Raw genomic sequence first — 19,326 nt, forward strand, 5'->3', positions numbered from 1 at the left:
ACCTCATTCCTACACTGGTGAAAAAAGTGGTGTGTTATTTAGAGAGCTTTCTTAGTGTTCCCAGTGATGGATGCAGTTTTCCATTTGAGACTGATCAGGTGTTTATAACACCAGGAAATGGGCATTCTGTGGTCTTCAAAATCACACACTTTTGGTGTAAATAGTTTTTAAACTGTACAAGCTGGACTGTCTTCTGCAGATATGGTGGAAGCATTTTCTGGTCATTTTGTGAATTTTTTTATCAGCTTTGCAGACTGAAATGGGTCAAGCCTGAGAACCAACCTATGTAATGAATACAGCCTTTATTTTGCAGTGTTGTGCCAAAGTGTGGATTTGGGCTGAGGGAGGACTGCGTTTTGCCAGTGCTTTGGAGTATGAACAGTTGAACTTTACTTCTTTGCAGACCTTAGAGTGTGCTGTCTACAAATGACCTTTTGCATGAGTCTGTAGTGCAGTGTGTAATCAGAGAAAGGCTCTTAAATTGAATTACTCTGGAAAAGTAGACTGCCTAAAAGAAAGTCTTCCCCCTCTGCCCCACCATTATTGTTAGTTGTCTTTACTTTTGCCCCCTTTGGCTGGATACCAGGGACTCATATCTAGAGGAACCTTCATAACCAGTTCAGCATCTGAGGAGGCCACTTTTCAGCTGCTCCTCTTGTCTTCCTTCAGGCTGTGAATCCTTTTCTTCCTGTGCTAATGGATATAGAAGTGCCCATCCTGTAACTTCAACCTGGGAGGTTTAGTCCGTAGCTGTACTCCTTAAAACACACTGTCCTGCTGTAAAGGAGAAAGTGCTTGGAGGACGTAAATTTCATGGGACATCTCTGAAAGTCAAGGAGAAGTGAGTAGAGCCTTCACCCAACAAGTGGTGCACACATCTTGAGGGTGTGTGCTTCTTAAAAAAAGGAAATGCAAAATGATGCTGTGAGATCCCAGCCAAGGCATTTGCCTCACATTTGCTCCTCAAATTCCTTCTAGATGCCCCTGCGTGACAGATTGGTGTGAAATTCCAGATCTGCCAAAAGCTGAGGAACCTCACTGTGTCCCTGCAATATGTACACATTATTTAGTTTTAGGCTTCTACTTTTGAATGCTGGATGAGATTCCGGAGTTCTAATTTCAAGGTATTTACCATTTTCTTACTCTTTTTCCTCTGGGCTGAAGTCATAGTTTGTACCACATTTAAATTTTCCATGCTTATTGCCGGACTAATATGTCATTTCAATAGACCAGCCAAGCTGGTTCTGCCAGAGCCTCTGAAAAGGCCTGTGCATCTGTTAGGAAGAATGAAGAAGCCATGGGACATATCTGGTATTTGATTCCTTGCTGTCACAATAGATTCACTGGGGCCCCAACTGGACCTGACTTCTGCTGTGTAAAGTGTTGAATAGCAAGGAATATCTATTGTGGAGAGGCTTGCTATGTGAAGATACAAAATGGGTAGAAAGAACAAGGAATTCAAGGAGTGCTAGTGTCTCGGTTTGAGGGGAAAATACCAAAATGTTTTACCCACAAGCAGGGGAGGGGCCTCCTCCACGATAATCACACCACTCTTTATCAAATTTAAGAAAAGGATTTTTAATACAAGAAGGATAACTGATATATATATATATATATATATATATATATATATATATATATATATATATGTAAACAGACTAGTGCAACCCACTCCCCCAACACCACAAGAGAAAGAAAAAAAAACCAAAACAACAACAAAACCCAGCAGGTTTTCCTCCGCGAGAAAAAGGTTATACTTAAGTGTTCATGTCACAGCCCGGCTGGCTGCAGAGTGAGTTTCAGTCCCTCTCCAGCGAGACAAACGAGCAGTGAGCTTTCAGATGGACTCAGTCTCTTCCCCCTGTGTTCCCCGCCCAAGAAGCAGAAAGATACGAGCAACCAGCAGCAAATCCAAGGCAGGCAGCAGCAGCAGCGCGGCAGGAAAAGTAGTCCGAGGTAGGCAGCACCAAGACAGCCAGGAAAACCCCAGCAGTAACCAGCAGGGCAGCCTGCCTCCTTCGAGCCCCCACTCCCCCGTTCCGCCGAGCCAAGACTGGGGAGAATATCAAAAAAAAACCCAAAAGAGACAAACCTGCCCCCACCCCAGCGATCAACAGTTAACTGCTTCTTTTGTTAACCGCCGGCCTGGGCAGTTAAGTGGCAGGGGAGAGAATTTACATAATAATCCCAAACTACAACAGCTAGGAATCTGTGTAGCTTCCATCTGGAGCAGACCCCCCTACCTGGGAGCCTGGCATTGCATTCTAGAGAGAACACAGCAAGACCCCACGGCAAGCAGCTGGCTCTGACATCATTGATAATGATGGCAATATTTGCTACTTGAAGTTGGGATGAAATGGCTTTATTTCTTTAAGCATCTGTTCACAGAAGTTTCTCACCAATTTTCTGTTTTATCTACAGATTACTTTTATATACACATGCCATGTTTTGCTGTTCTAACAGCTTCTCAAAAGATTGCTATTTCTAGACCTGTAATAATGGATGTATGCATGACTCCTCATCTGGCAAGCAACTTGTTAACTCAGATTGGTGTCTGGTTCTTGGCTTTTTAAAATTATTTTGAGTGAACTGTACATTTTTTGAGGTAGAAGATCTGAGATAAAGCAGAAGCGGGTGTATAAAACGCAAGGGGAGATCGAGAACAGCTGGTTTTCATTCTATTCTTTTCCTTTTCTGCTGAGTGCGTCTTGGATGTGCTGGACCTACTGGACATACACTCAACTATTGCACTGCACAGGTTGCCTGATGTCCAGTAATCTTGTAAAAGTGACTGAAGTCAGAAATACAATGAATAAACAGTAGGATGCTGAATTAGTCTTGCAAGGGAGCAAGTCAGTGTGTCAAAGTTATCAGGAGGGTTCTCACTTTCTGACACGCTACCTCTGTCGAGTTGTGGTTTTCTGGAATAATGAAGACACTGTAATTATGTAAAATAAGTTAGCTGGCACAGTGTGGTGGTAGCTCTTCAGTGAAATAATCGTGTGGAACAGGAGGTTTAGGGGACAACTTGCTCCAGCCACCCATAGTCATCTGACAAACTAGATGGTTAAGTTAGCCAGGTAAATTCCCTGGGGTCCCAGCAGGAATTTGGTTCTTGCTGTGGGTAGATGGAGTCCAGGCAATATCTCAGTAGATAAGTGCAGGAACCAGACCTTAGGTAACGTGCATAGATCTTTCAGCATGCATGTCTCTTACAGTAAACAATGGAGAGTTCTGCCTATGATTGTCTAGAAGATAATTAGGTTCTTTGAAATATCCAGTTATTTACATATAATGAACTTTTCTTTGTCCTTTTTGACTGCAACTTATTAGAATCAATTGAAGTATTAATCAAGAAGAGTAGCTATTGGAACTGGTTGTCCCCTTTCAGAAGTAGCTAAAAAGAAATACCCAAACATGGAGAAGCATGTGGCTTCTTTGGCAAGCAAATGGAAAAACACCAGTTTTGAAGCAATGGAGGGTCACAACCATGGCAAAAATTGAGAGCAGTAATGAAGAAAAGCAACATTTCCCATATAGGGAAATTGTTTCTTGTGCATGTCTGTTACAAAATACAAACTTATGCCTACGGAATAGGTTGATCAACAAAATAACAAAGGTTAATAATATTTCTCTGCTATAAAAGCTTTTTGTGCACTTTCCACATTTCCTTTTCCACCAGTTAGAAAATGGGCAGACTAGAGGGCATTGGCTTGAGGGCAGCAATAGCTTCCTCTGAGTTTAACTGCTATGGGTTCTTGTTGAAAACAGTATGATTTTAATATTCTACAGAAAACTGTATTAAAAGGAGGGAAAGGAAGAAGTCTTTGAAGGCACAGCAGCAATTTATTCTTTCTATTTCAGCAGCTTATGTAGCTGTGCCAGCACACATTCTAGCCAGTCCTTGTGAAAATAAAAAATAATGCTATCACTTGCCAGCAAGTTTTCATATGAAGAGAAACAAAGACTCACGAAGCTTCAACTCACAAGGAAAATTCTTTTCTTCAAACATTCTGGTAGGGTATGAGACTATACTTTTTTTTTTTCCTACTGTTGCTTCCTGAAAAGCTTTGAACCTAATTACAGGAAAGTTTTCTTTAAATGAAAAAAAAATTAACTAGCCTTAAAAAAAAAAAGAAAAAAAAATTTGGTTTGTATCAACCTGGATACACAACTTGGTAAATCAAACCAAGCCAGATACCTTTGTGGTACAGTGAGGAAAAATGTTACAGAGAAAGTTCATATTGTCTGTGCTATTTCATAAATTTGCATGAAATGTGTTTTGCTGCTGATTAAAGCCTGAAGTTGTTTCAAGGGATAGGCTCTTTGGAACCTTTCAGGAAATGCTGATCTGACTGCAGGGTGTGCTTCTCCTGTGTAACAAAAGGGGAAAAAACAGATAGCTTTTACTGGCAAGGGAAACTGACTTTACTTAGCTTTACTGTGTTAGAGAACCAGGATGCCTTTTGTGTGGACTGTTAACATTTAATGTGTTTCTAGCTGAATGGCTCTTTTTAAGAGCTGTTGGCAACTATGCAGTAACTGCATTTAAAATCTCCTTAATAAACTCCAGTTTTAATCCAGATACCAATACAGTCAATGAGGGAACTGAAATTTCTTGTTGATCAATAAGAAATTACATTTATGGCTGTAATTTAGTATATCAGATAGCTGTAAATTAGTATGTGAGACCAATTGTTTGGATTGAGGTATCTTATAAAGAAATTGAAAGTATAAATCCCATTTTCAATATGATTTGAGGATCAGAGATAAAACTTAGAAACTGAAATAACTGTGAGCAGGCATCTCATTAGCACTTGAAATGTGGCTTGGTTTACTGAAATAAGGATATAGAAATGTGATGACATTTTTCATAAAATTAAAAGAATATTTTTTCTTATAGCCATTTAACCAAAAGCAGTTTTCTGTGGGCTTGCGTGCATTCTGCCTTCTTCAAAGAAACCCACAAAACCTGACATGAAGTGGAAACTTGAAGCACTGTGATTTTTAAATTAAAAACAAAGTAGGCATTCTCAACCTATTGAAAAATTTTATTTAAAAAAATCCATGTAAGTGATAAAGTATCATACAAAGATAAATATCTTCATTTCGTTCAAATCAACTGACACGAATAAAAGTTTGTAGACATTTGTATTCTGCAAGATAGTTCTTTATTTTTGGTTGTCCTCAAGAGTTTTTTTCAATTCCTTTTTGTAAGAAGAATTTCATGGGCAAGTAGTTAGAAGATTCTACAACAGTGAACACAGAAAACCTTCCTTTCTTTTCCTCTCTGTGTAGACCTTTTCTGAAGAGACTTTGCTATGATTTATCTTTTCAAGTTCTCATAATAAAGAATTGGCTAGTTTAATGATGAAAGTGAAGCTGATGAGACTCAAGTATTATGTAAGCCCCAAGTTAAAAAAAAGATATTTGGAAACTTTTGCCAGAAAGAGAAAAATTGTTTTACTGAAACAACTGAAAGTGCTTGAGCTTTTCAAGGAATTACTATGAGACTCTTTCTTGGTATATCAAGGAAGTGCTAGGTCTGACAAAAATCATATATCAAAACAGTCAACTAAATAAGACTTTGTGGCATGTCTTGCTTCATAGTAAATCCTAACCTGGAGCAGGAAGGAAATAGGGGCTGAGTCAGGGGCCTGGTCTCTTCCTGTTGATCAGTACGTACCAGACTGATAGAGAAATACAGACCAGCAGAGTTTGGGTGTAGGAAGATGCTGAAATGAATTCCAAAACCAGCACTGGACAAACACCTTAAAAAACTCAGAAACTCAGTTGAAGTTTTAAAAAGCAGTATCTGGTTCTGTTACCCTGCCTGCGTTTCAGTTGTGATGGGTCGTTGTCCACACCCTGCCAGTTCTCTTTGTGTCGCCCAGAGGCCTTTTGTTCTGTTGATGGACCAGCTATTGGGCAATGTTCGTCCCCACCCTGGTGCTCTGGTGAGAGCTCCTTGGCCCTTCTCCCCTTTCTGTTCTGTTATCCCTCGTGGCTGGGGAGGGAGGGGCAGTGCCAGGGCCCCAGCCAGCGCTGCCCTTGTCCCTATTGGTTAAGGGACCTTTGACCCTGCCTTTTCCTCAGTTTTCACCCAATCCTGCCAAACCTGGGGACTGCCCTCAGGACGGGACATTACCTGGTGTTTTTTTGAATAAACAGATGATTCTCTGCCTTGCAACTACCTGGAACTGTTGTCTCTCCCTCCCTTCTCTGTCCCCATGGAACAAAGGGGATAGCAGGGAAACCCTTCTCCCTTTCCCTCCACGCCGCACAGAAGAGACCCTTTTCCTTAAAACCTGTACTTGGGAGTTGTTGGTAGACGAGCTGTTAATGCTGCATGGCTTAGAGCTCTGTGTGGAGCTTGGGTAAGTTGTGTAATACTGAACCAGGTTGCAGCTGTTTTCTGGTGGTGTCCTGGTTATTAGTTTGTAGTTTGAAACTTGATTTTCTTCTGTAATGTAAACTATAGCTGAACAGTAATCTTGGTCAGCAAAATTAGTCCCTATTCTGATAATTCTTGCTCAGCCCAGATAATCTACCTAACCCTTAATACCTTGACTACCATGATGTTTTTTTCTGTTGTTCCCCTTACTCTTATTTTATTTGAAGCACTGTATTGATACCACACTACCCAGTAAATTTCATTTCAGGTACAAGCAGTTCAAAATTTAGGGCTCTGCATTACTGTAAGAATATAACATTAGACTTGTGGGAGCCAGATGTCTCTCCTCAGTTCCCACATGCTGGACTCAGGAGGGAGGAAACCTCGTCCACTGCTAACTCTGCTGGAGTTAATGAAAATCAAGCCCACATCTAGCTTGGTACAGGACTTTCTACCTGTACCAGGGATTTCTCAGGAGAGGAAGATGTAATCTCCAGGTCAGGCTGGATTGTTCAGACATTTTAGAACTCTATTTTTACCTTACAAGGACTTTGATAGGATAGATACCTTAAGTTACTGTTACTGTACTTCGTCACCCAATAGCTTTTCTCAAAGCAACGAGGTTTCATTGCACTGTGCAGTTGTAGCTGAAAGGTTGGACTGACGGTAGCTAAACATATGAGTGCTTTTATAGCGCAGACTAAAGCAGTCCTACATAAATACTGCAACGCACACAAACTGCTTTCTAGCCTGCAGCTCAGCCTAGTTAGGCTTTCCTGTTTCTGAACACACCTTAGTCATGCATGTGCATTTTTATCAATGGATAAACAACTCTCATGGTTAGGTAGGTGCTAAACCTTCACTGATTCATGGCCATCCTGACTGAGCATACTCTAGGCTTCATATTTCATTGAAAGGCTGTGGTACTGTGATGCACATCTCGCAGAATCCTCAGGGCTCCTGACATAAAGTGACAGTAGTATGCACTTCGTACAAGAAAATATTCATGAAGAGATGGGTTTAAATCCACAAGAATTCATGGTGTGTCCCTACACAGGTGTAGATTCCTTCATTTTTACAGGCTTTGCTCCTGCTGACCTGAGTTACTTTTGTGAAACTGTGGTCATCTTTGTTTTTAAAAGGAATGACTGACTGCTTGTTGGTAGCAGTCAGTTTTCTTTTGCTTGCGTAAATCACTGAGGGTGCACGAATAAACATTTCAAAGTGAAATAACAGCATTTTTTCCCAAGTCCAGAATTGGGGTGAATCAAAGGTTGGACTCGATTATCTCAGAGGTCTTTTCCAACCTGGTTAATTCTATGAACAATTCTAAATGGATAAGCAAAATTTATCTTATTTTTTATTTTAATCAGGAAATATTCAAGGACCTATAGAGAAGAACATTGTCATTTCTTTCTTGAAGCATCATGGAGATGGTCTTTGTGACTTAGAGCATCTCTGAAGCAGCAATGCATTTTCTCTTAAGAGCTTGACACACTGTCTCCGTCAAGTTGCCCACTGAAGGACAGACAGAGTGGTGGAAACTCACAGGAAAGTCTTGTAAATGCTTTTGGAAGCGCCCTATAGTACCCCCACCTAACAATTGTACTGAGGGTGCGTGGGTTTATATACCTACAAATCAGTGTGTTTAGGAGAGAGGGGTAGTGTTATCATGGTTGTAAAGTGGGAATCTGAGTATCTCATACAAAAAATAACATTTCTAATACAGACCCCTGTAATTGCTGGTTATTGATATGTGGAAAACTGCACAGTCTTTCAGAGATATCATTGTTCTGGGGAAGAGAAATCAGTTCTGGGGGTGTCGTTGCAGTAACTTAAAGTAATGGGGGGGTTTATTAGAAAAAATGGTGTTATTGGTGTGTGGAGATAATTGTAGATGCTAAATTGGTTCACTTCGGATGTAGTTAGAAATTAATTATTTAATTTCTGTGGTTTTTTTAACTTTAAAACTAATGATTAACAGTGGAGAGTGGAAAGCCATGGCACTTTCACTCTTCTGTGTGTATCCAAAATGATAAACCCACACACAGAATGTGTATCACTTGTAGGACAAAGGGACCTCAATAATCCTTTAAGTGCTTTATTTAAAATAGAAATGATGATACTGTAGAATATTACTGGATGTCTACTGTAATAGTAAAAATGGCTCCTGTAAAAGTTGGAATAATTCTGGAATGTTTATTGCATATAACAGCAGAAGGCTTTCAGAGTGCCTTGATTTCTGTTCAGACTGTCACCTTCTGTTGGGAAGGTCACCTTCATGAGCATTGAGGCCATGTGTAAGTGGATTGCCTCACACAAGTACATGTGGACCTCAGAATTCAGTTGAGGTGGCATGGCAGATGGTCCTGTTAAATCAAGTTACTGCTTTACCTTGGTAAGAGGAAGCCAAGTAAATTAGCAGCAGTGAGGTCCAGAGTAATAACAAAGGCAAAAGTTATGACTTCTGCATTCGTTTTGTAACTTTCAGAGTGAGAAGCCTATAGCCGTATCTTGCATGTAAGCTACTTCTTGAATGAAGTAGCTACTTCTCAGTTCCCTCAGAAGAAAACATAGTTATTTCCAGGAATGTTAATGCTTTTGAGGGTTTCTAGTTTTGTTTTGAAGTCAGATTCTAACAATGGCTGTAACCTACTTGCCAGATGATCAGACTGTAATTGTTCGTTATAGAGAGGAACAGTATAATTGTGTTTCTGTGGGCAGGATTAGATGCTGACACTTTTCTCTTTGAGAGTATGCATGACAATAGAAGTAAGATTTTCTGTTGAAGATTACTCTGGAATCAAAGATTAGGAGATTTTTATGGTAAGTTGTCTACTGTCTTGAAGTATTGGCATTTAGCATTTTCATTCTGGACACTATTTCTTAACAATCTTTTATTTGGATTGAAAATTGCAAGCCAGATGTTAAGACTTTAAGTGGTTTGTTTGAGATGTGAAAGTGTCATCCCAAGAGGGAGCAGTGATGGGGTTTATAACAGGGGACAACATAGGAGAAGGTTATGAAAGCGCACCCAGTCAGTTTATCAGACAGGTTTTATTCTTTATTAAGCCTTTTGTTTAATTCCTCCCTGGGCAGATGAACTGCGCTGAGAAGTAGTTGAGAAATCATGATTTGGCATTAAGGAGAAATAGAATTTACCTTTGCATAAAGTGCACATGCACCTTAATTTGTTGCATGAGATTAGTTTTTAATGCCTGTGACATGTCCCATTCTGCTGAGTGGCTTGAATTTCTGTCAAGGAGCTGAGGGGGCAAAAATCTTGTTAACATTTGAAACAGACTAATTTGTCTGCAGTGCTATGCACAGTCCTTGTAATTAAAAAGTTCAAGGCAAATGCCAAGTGGCTGCAGAATGTCTTTCTCTATTTTTGTAAGGCACTTATAATCTAGGTGAAACATGTTTCCTCCTCCCTGCAGCTCATTTTAGAGATTAATATGATTCTAGTGAAATTCCACTGTGATGTGTGCTGCTGTTCAATGAAGATGTTTCAAACACCTACACAAAACCTAATTGCAGCTTCTGCCATTTCCTGCCTCTAGTAAAAACAATAAAGGAATTTCAAAAAGTTTTGTGAGCTGAAATGGAGTTGCCAGTCTGAGTTACACCTACAATAAGAACCTGCAGCAGAAAGTACTTGTAAAAGTGGAACTATTCAGCACTGCCCATGCCATATGGGCTGAGAGATCACTGCCTATGCAAATACAGTCACTATGCAAATGCTTTTGCCATTCATTTCTGTCCTCAACCTGAAGAGCATGGAAACTGTGGAGCTCAGAGGGAAGATACATATGCAGATATATTTTGTTTTGAGTCCCTCTCTTCTGCACAAATTCTCAGTGTGGTTTCTGTGAGTCAGAAATTCAGATTTGAAATACACTGTCATTTCTGTGCAGATGTGAACATCTTGTACTCTACAGCCCATTAAAAATACAGATGTTGGTGAGAAACAGTGATGGGTGCCTACCATCCGAAATTTCAAACTAACCAAATTTCTTAAGTTTTGCCACTATGACTGGGTGCAGCACCCTCCCCTGTGGAAAGCTGTTTACACAGTGCTTACAGTGATGACAGAAGCTATTTCTGTGTTCAGATCATTTTTTGGGCCCCAGGCTCCTGGAAAGCAAGTGAAAAGCACCTCTGTGAGCTGGACTGACCTCTGGCTGGGCTAACAGGTTGAGCTGAGGTTGAAGATATTTTTGCAAATTGGGGTTTTTTAGAATTAACGCCCTTTTCCTCAGCTATCAGACCAATCACTGCATATTTGTTACAGCTTCTCTTTGCAAAGAGATTAATACTACTTGATGCAGCTGACTGCTGTGAAATACAGAGGTGGTTTTGTCAGTTCCTGGAAACAGACCTGACATTTCAGTTTGTCTTCTCTTCATCTCGGGCTCTCTCTCAGTTGGTATGAAACTGTCGGTCTGGTGAAATCAACAGAAGGGTTGTTAGGAGGAGTTACCATCCTTGGCTTTCTGGTACTTGTCTGTGCAGCTGAGATGCCTTAGCCATGACCACCTTCAGTGCTGACTTAAAGTAACCTGCTTTTTTTGGCACTGACATGGATTAGGACTGCTTTCACAAGCATGCCCATGAGATAGTAGTACAGTAACAGCTGTATATTGAAATGTCAGTCAATGTAAGGCAATGCCACTGGAACCAATCAGTACAATTTAATAAGACAGATCCAGCAACAGAGGGCAAGTAATGAATGCTTGTGACAGGATGCCTCCACTCATGCCTTATTATGAGAATGACAGTTCAAAGGACAAAGTAGCTCTGTTAATTTACTGTCTTGAAGTGTTTATAAAGATGTGTCTTTTATGGGTAAGATTACAAACCAGAAAACTATATAGTAAAGAAAGGGTACCCTGAAGAAAGACATACTATGTTTTATTGAAGATAGCTATCTACACACATATATATTTTAAGGTCAACATTTGCAGAGCTCTTTATCCAGAACTCGAATATGTTATTGCTTATAGAAATGAAATAGTGTGTTTATCTAAGCCATTGAGATGTAATTTCAGTTTATACCATGTTAGCACAACTAATCCTTTCAGTGATGTTCAGCTTCTGCCAATTCAGTCAATGGACTAATTGTGTGAAGTGAAGCATACAAGCACAGCAGTGTTTTATGTACTACATCTCACCACTTCCTGACCCTGTCTCCCTGCACACTACCTTCTTGCAGTCTTCTAGCCAGATCTGTTGTACAGTTAGAAATGCCCAGATTAATTTTCCCTGCTTTGACAAGCTCCTTTGCATTGCAGGAGGCCAACTTTTATAGTGCATCCATAGGAAGCGTCTCCACTACAGCGTTTCAGCACACAGGAGACAGACTGAAGATGTAGGCAGCTGACAAATGTGAAAGCAATGAAGAGGTGTTCCGAGGCTGACAGCGCTTTTCATAGTACTTGCATTTTCTGGGAAGGGCATAAGAAGGGAGATAAACAGGGGGTGATTTTGGCAGGCTGAGAAGAGGCTATAGCAGACTAAGATGCTTCAAAGAGAAGATCACATCAAAAAGGTAGGAGCACCAACTTTGTCCTGCTTTTTTTTTCCTGCTGCTTAAATATTTTGTTCAAAATCAACAATTCTTTTCTGCAGATTCCTATAAATGCTATAATAGTCATTCAGCATTTGTTTGAGAAAAACACAGTACTATATTTATAGCTCACTCTAGCCCCCTCAATTTGTACTCTAAAAGTTGGAGTTTTTTTCTAGAAGCTCTGCAAACATGAAATAATGAAAACAGCTCAAACATGAGAAATATCTCTGCATAACTGCTGTATATAGAGTAACAGTCAATCATGACAGAGGGGGAGGAAGTCACATGACAGTTGTTAAAACGTCCTATGTAAGACTTTGACTCAGGACTAGAAATAACTGAAAAGAACTCTGAAAGTCTTAGTTAAACTGTTTATACTTAGGGGTCTGCCATCAAGGATGTACACCTGAAAGGACTATGAATTTCTACTGGCAAAAGAGTGTCACGATGTCATGCATGCATCCAAAGGGAGAGCACCAAGGGTTTAATTTGACTGTGTTTGAACCCAACAATGCAGTGTTACGTGTAATCTAGGATGTTACTCAGGCTTGCCCCAAGTGTACAGTCAGCTGAGTAAATTATGAAGTTCCTTGCACCAGAATGGATTTGGGCCAAAACTGAGGGAATTTTGAAAATCCCACTGTTAATGTTCTCAGCACAATTGTTTTAATGTAGCTTACAGCTAGGTCAATATTCCTGTTCAATCATCTAATTTTTCTTTCCTCTTTCTACAAATACTTGGGAAGTTTTATTAAAAATAATAATGTTCCCAGTTTTACCTTCTCTTATTTTAAAAAATACCTAAGCTATCTTTCCCTAAACCTTCTCTGCAGTCTGCAGTCCTGGGCAGAGAGCATACGTGAGAAAATGCAGTAGTACTGTACATTGCTGCATAACCTTTTATAATGTTATGAGAAAGAGAAGAAGGCCTTGAAATGTGAAACTAAGAGTACAATGAGAACAGCTTCCTAGAATGGAAACAAAGCTTCCCCTGATTTTGAATAAGACTTGATCTGAATGTTCCTGAAAAAAATCCTATCCCTAGTTATTTGGGTTTTATGGGAACATCTGGTAGGACATGTAAAAAAATGTTACTTGCTACTATGGGCCTTGATAACAATTTCTAGTTCCTTGGTTATCAAATTTCACTCCGGGTCAGGCTTGATATGTTCAAATGGACTCTATTTGTTCCCTGGTGTTTCAGAAAAACATGCCTGAAAGCTAAAAATGTCTGTTGTAGCTGTGGGACTATTTTGCCTTCCTTCCAAAACTTGAGCACTCCAAGAGTTGAGAATGGTTGGAGGGCCTTCGTTGCTTGGATGAACTGAGCAACTCATCATCTCACCACTAGGCATTTCCTAGTATTTCTCAAGAATGGCAGACTTTGAGGCCTGGACTAGTTTTTTATTGGTAATGAGCCCCAGTCATGTTATTAACTTTAAATGCATTCATACAGTATTTCCCACATAAGGATCTAGGCATCTTTTAGGTCTTGGCCCAAGCATTTCACAGCTCTGAGATCTGCCAGAGCAGCTGAGAAACAAGGTAAATTCTTAGGGCATTCTAAATAATCTGGACTGAATCACCAAATTCTAACTTGTCTGAATGACTGTCATTTGTCTTTCAGATCCTTGGGCTCCATCAGCCACCATCTGATCACATTGCAGCAACATAGGTGTTGCCATGAGGATCAGGAACTGTCCTGTCTGCTTCACAGCTTATCTCTTGGTCCTGCTTGGGAAACACCAGAGAGAGGCAGAGCACCACCCGTTTTAAGAGAGCTGACAAGCCAGTTCCTGCACATACATGCATCTCTGTAAAAGTGCTCCAAGTCCAGAGGCCTTTCTGGCACTGCATGGATGTAAGAACTTTTGCATGTGTAGGGTTAGAGTCTGGTTTTTGAGATATGATGCTCCGACGAGGATTTATTCTGTTTCTCCCCCGACTTGTAGGCCTGCTGGTGGTGGCCTGTTGCTCGATGTCTATTGTTTATATGTTGGCTTGCACACCCAAGGGTGACAGCCAGCAGCTTGCCTTACCCAGGGTGCACAGTCCGACTGTGAATGAGGGATATGAAGCTGTTCTGCAAGAGCGAGAAGAGCAACACCGCAATTACATTGTCAGCCTGAAGAAACAAATTGCCCAGTTGAAGGTTGCACTCCAGGGCAGGACTGAGCAGCTTAAGAAGACACAGAACCAGAATCCAAACCCTTTGGACATTTGGCTTGACCACAGCAACCCGGAGAAGGCCCAAGCTAACCTGCTGGCTTTCCTCCGTTCCCAAGTAGACAAAGCAGAGGTGCACAGTGGTGTTAAACTGTCCACAGAGTATGCAGCTGTGCCCTTTGAGAGCTTTACCCTCCAGAAGGTGTACCAACTGGAGACAGGGCTGACGCGCCACCCAGAAGAGAAACCTGTAAGGAAGGATAAGCGAGATGAGTTGATGGAGGTGATCGAGTTAGCAGTCGGGAGTTTGAACCAACCAGAGGCGGCTGGCAATGCAAAGCACCATGTATACGCAGCCTCTGACTTCGTTGAAGGTTTGTATGCAGACAGCAGGTTAAAAGGTCCCCATAGTGCTGGTGAGGAGTTCTGGTGTGACTAAGTTGCTGAGGCAGATGGGAGTTTTAATCCACACCTGACCTATCTGAATTTAGCATAGGAGAAAAACTTGCCTTCCTCATCTTCAGATGTTTGTGCTGCAGACATAGAGAACATGTGGGTAAGATGCCTACCATTTATGAAACTACTGCTCTTACATGCTGATCCCAAATCACTACTGATTTTGCTGTGGATTGTTTACTTCACCAAGCATTTATGAATAGAGCATAGCAAAACACATCCTCCATGTGATAAGGACAAACTAGTGATGTTGTGCATTGGCCAGTTGTGCATTTTCACCCTATATATATTTCTTTGTTGACAGTAGGTTCTTGAAGCCATGCTGGGATATACCTGCCAGTTGGGCAGGTGCATCCTGTAGCAGGGATGTGAGTTGCTTAGACTGTGAAGATCTCACTGGGGCAGGTCCTTCCTCCCCTCTGCTCCAGGCACTTCCTCCACACCAGTCCAATTCTTCTTGCTCAGATAGGGGACCAGGGCATGGGCAGAGAACTGAGAAGTGCTGCTGGCTGCCAGCATTTAAAGGCATCTCGAAGCTACATGCTTCCATTCTCCTTTCTGTTTGTTGTTCAGTCTATCTTTTCAAAATATGTTTCTGTAGTTTATTGTTTGCGCTGAACAAGCATGTAATGACTCTTTGGCACCAGCTCTTCTTGGGAGGGGGTGATGAGGTAGGAGGAAATGTTTCCTGCCATACATTACTTAATATCCATTAAGCTTAAAGCCTGCCTTTATGCACAGCAAGGGTCTTACCCTGGGTACCAGTGCCGTGCTTGGATAACAAGACAGAAGCTGGTGTGCAGAAAGGCATGGGGAAGAGATGCACACTGCAGCACTGGCTCTGTGGAAGTTCTTCATGAAGTAATTGTCTTGCTGGCTTTCACATACCATGGTGAAATACTCCAGAGGGAGGAAGCCCTGCATGCGACTCGAAACTCAGGAAACTGGAGCCCTGTGTGCAGCTCAGTCTGAGCTCAAAAAATCTTCTTTGTGTCCTAACCTGCAGGGCAGACTCTTGCTTCTGTAGGTAAGGGAACAAATTCTCATTCTCACTCAACAATGCAGACTGATTTGCTTGCAAATGCAGGGATCTGTGCTCTGAGGCTGGAAAAAAAGATTTGGCAGAAGATTTCCCTGCCTAGTTCCTTTGGAAATCTCTGTCATCTCTTGTCACTCCCTTTCCCCCCATCCTCCATTCTCCAAGAATGGCAAAACCCACTGATCAAGACACAAATAAATCCATTGCTGTGTGTAACTTGAGCAGGTGAAGGGAGGACTGAGTTTTCTGTTCCGGTTTTGCATTTCAATTATAGTTTGGACTCAGAACTTGTTTTGGAAACAGTGCTCTGCAGGTGCCACTGCCTACACAAGTCAGTAACAGGCTGAATTCTATGTCAGCTTCTGGCAGCTTAATATAAATCCCACAACACAGCAACCATGAGCTCCATTTAGTCAGCCACCAAGCCAGCTGTTTTCATTTTCTGTAACTGCCAAGTGTATCTGGAGTTTTCTGGGAGATGTGGCCCACATCTGCACTGAAAGTAATGCCACTTAACCCTCCAAGTCCTCATTTCCAGCTGTTTTAGCAATAACAGCACACAAAAGCTGTGTGCCATCTCTTATGTTAAATGTGGGGCTACTGACCTTGTAAGGTTAATCAGGTAGAGAGATGTGCTGAAATGAAAATCAGGTCATCGGGGTCAGAGATAGGATTTAAAACCTGAACTGCTGCTTTTTATGTGAGATTTGTGTCCTTGTTTCTGCTCTATTATTCAGGAAAGCTTTTGACACCAACTTTACTCAGGTGTTGCTGATGCTGAGTTTCGCTAGCACATAGTGTCATGCAAGTTCATCTTGTTTGCTTGGGCCTCTTATGTGGATTTTTCTGTTCTTGTGAATCACATCTGGCACTTACTATCACTTTTTCAGTGCTAGTTCATTGCTAGCATTTGCCAATAGGCAGCGTTGTCAAATGGGGCAATAAACTTGATTAGGGTCTGTATCTCTTTCTTTTAATTTTGGGCCTTTATTCTTGTGTTTGCAGAGGGAAAATGTTTCTTCAAACACTTTTTCTATTTAAAGAGAAGTGTTTCGACTCTGTGGCTGGGATGTCTTAAAATAAGTGTTGCATCCTCCGCAGTTTCTAGACAGAGCTGCTTGTGCGTGGGAATTAGACAGGAACCCCAGTACATTACATCTGCATTAAACTTCTAAGCAGAATCGCTGTTACATTAAATTTGGATACGATTCTCAGACAGTTCTCCTTCCAGAGTAATAGCTGACATGTAGTGGAATTTTCCACCCGCCCCCACCCCGCCATTCCCCCCCCCCCCCCTCCCGTATTATTCAAAGCCAAGGGAGCCACACCTTCTCCCTGGAGCTCGAATGTATCCATCTGGCTGCTGCCCTGCTCCGCTTCTCACTTCACAGAGGCACTTGGGCTCTTCAGCTGTTACAATGTTCTCCTATCGCCCTTATTCCTCCATTTCTGCACCAAGTTCACTGGTTTTCTACCATGAGGAGTCAGTAAGAAACAGCATCGAAAAAACCAGAAATTTCTGAGTATTATAAGCAGGCAAAATACTGCTCTGTTTCCAGTAGAAGCCAGTTGCTCAGTGAGCAGGATAACAGATCTGGTCATTAATTTATGTAAATAGCAGCAGAGCTAAATATATTTGGGAGTCAATTCATTTTCTCAAAGATGGAGATAATAATTTGGAGAGTATGACAAGCCTGAGTGGTTTGTTCCATAAGTGATGGAATCACTGTCTGGTGATACTCTTTCCTAACAGCAACAGTTCCAAAAAAATTCCTGGGTTGCTTAAGAAATGCCCTGCCATGATACTGTCAAATATGCTATATCATAAGTTTTTCTACTTGAACTATGTGCCTGTCTAGTAGTGACTGGAAATTTAATTAAGGTCTTGGATAGAAATGGAAAGGAGTAGCTTTGCTTTCTCAAGTCGGCAGCTACTGGTGGTGGTCTACATGATGCAATTTTTGCCCTGAAAGCTTATTGGGAGAAACAATGATGCTTTTCCTCAAATTTCTTTCACTACACATGAAGTGGGAAGACCATCATAATACAGAGTTAAAATGGGGACAGTGAATGCTGGTAAATCCTACTAAGTGATTCCTACAACATCTAACAGAAGTAATGAGCGTGGGTCCAGGGAGTGTTTCTAGTGATAGTGGAAGACCTGAAACCTGTGGTCTGTGGAACTGAGATTGTCATCCACCCAACAGCATTTGTTAAGAATGCATGGCTGTTTTAGTTACTGATTCCGTGTAGATCCATGTAGATGATACTTGTTTGCCTGCCTTGCTGAATGGAAGCGCCAGGTATTTTCCATTTCTTTAGAGAACCCTGGAAATTGCTGCTCTGAAGGCTGGACACTTACTGCTCTTTAGTCAGCCCATGAGCTGAGGTCTTATTTTGCCTTTCACTTTTTCTTCATTTTAGGGCTATTTTCTGCTGACCCAGAGCTCCTGTTTACTTTTTTACATTGGCTTTTAAAAACTTTTAACTTTTCTCCCTGCTTGGAGAAAGGAATGGTGCATATTCTGAAACATAGCTGCTGTAATGGAAGCAATAGATGATCAATTATCCATAGTTCTTTTATCCATAGTGAACATCTAGCCTTTCCTAGGCCTTCATTTCAGGAGCAATCTTTTCAGGAAAAGGGTTTTTTCCTACTTTTTTGAGTCTACTTTTTTCCTCTCCTCGTAGCTCGGATCTTAGAATGGAGGCTGCTTTACACATATTTCTGAATCATGTAAAAAGTACTGGTTGTACTGGTTGCATAAATGAAGTAGTGCCTTCGGGAATGGAAAAAAAATGTAAAAAGCAGAGTGTTCTTCTATGTGAGTCCCCAGAATGACTCAGGACATTCAGAATAATTTCCAAGGCTCACTGCCTGATGTTGGGCAAATCAGTTTGTTCTCTGCTTCTAAAAAGATGGTAATTAAAAAAGGAAAGAAGATGCTTAAAAATTGAAAACAAATTTTAGGCGTTAAACTTACAGAGAGTTCAATATAAAATGTTAGGATTTCAAATTCTTGGATTACCATTTTGTGCAAGGGAACCTTGCCTTCACCTAAGCTGCTTGCTTTCAGCTGTAGCAGAAGTACTGAACAAAACCAAAACCACAGAGTTAGAAGCCACCTGTGTGTGTAGCATTAGAAGGGACCCCCCTCAGGTCACAACATTTATTCTGCTTTAAGGGACTTCTTACTTGTCAAGGCTTCCTTTATTGTGTAGGACATATCTCTAGGGAAGTGGTATTTTTGGGATTGTTGTTTGTTGGCTGGGGTAGAAGAGGATGTAGAAGCAAAGACTTTGAGATGTTGTATGGTAGATATTATTAAATTTATTAATTTATATTAGACCTGTGTTATTATGAAAAATGTCAGTTGACTATGTCAAACATGTGAAACAGTCCTATCTATTTCTCTTGAGAGAAAATGCAAATCAGATTTAATTTGGAGTTTTGGTTAGCTTCATGTGAAAAGGTTGCCTTAACCTTTCAAACATGAACTTCCTTGGTGTTCAAAAACTGCCTGGGCAAATGAGTGCACACAGGAACACATTTGGATCACTAGCAGGCTTTCTGTAAGAATAAAAGGGGGGGGGGGGGGGGGGAGGGCAGAATTTAAAGGCCCAGATTTCCAGTCCCTGGCCACTTGGAGTAGAAAATGAAGGCACTATTAGGTTACCATTCAAGTGATCTCAGGTTCA

The 19,326-nt window shown here is 41.1% G+C and overlaps 1 protein-coding gene across 7 annotated transcripts in view; it reads left to right on the plus strand.

Annotated features, from left to right (window-relative positions):
* The window catches only part of CSGALNACT1 (chondroitin sulfate N-acetylgalactosaminyltransferase 1), a 43,290-nt gene that overhangs the window by 14,452 nt on the left and 9,512 nt on the right, over positions 1 to 19,326 (plus strand). For 3 of the 7 annotated variants that reach the window (XM_071556017.1, XM_071556018.1, XM_071556016.1), the window contains 4 exons: positions 670 to 841; positions 979 to 1,124; positions 11,689 to 11,945; positions 13,594 to 14,506. In XM_071556017.1, coding sequence (XP_071412118.1) covers positions 13,873 to 14,506 — 634 coding nt within the window. In that variant the 5' untranslated portion in view covers positions 670 to 841; positions 979 to 1,124; positions 11,689 to 11,945; positions 13,594 to 13,872. Of the gene's footprint in view, positions 1 to 669; positions 842 to 978; positions 1,125 to 3,949; positions 4,017 to 11,688; positions 11,946 to 13,593; positions 14,507 to 19,326 lie in introns of those variants that run through there. The other 4 variants (XM_071556019.1, XM_071556020.1, XM_071556021.1 and 1 more) reach the window with 3 other exon arrangements.

Source organism: Pithys albifrons, chromosome 5 (assembly GCF_047495875.1).
Source record: "Pithys albifrons albifrons isolate INPA30051 chromosome 5, PitAlb_v1, whole genome shotgun sequence".
In the NCBI taxonomy this organism is placed as follows: domain Eukaryota; kingdom Metazoa; phylum Chordata; class Aves; order Passeriformes; family Thamnophilidae; genus Pithys; species Pithys albifrons.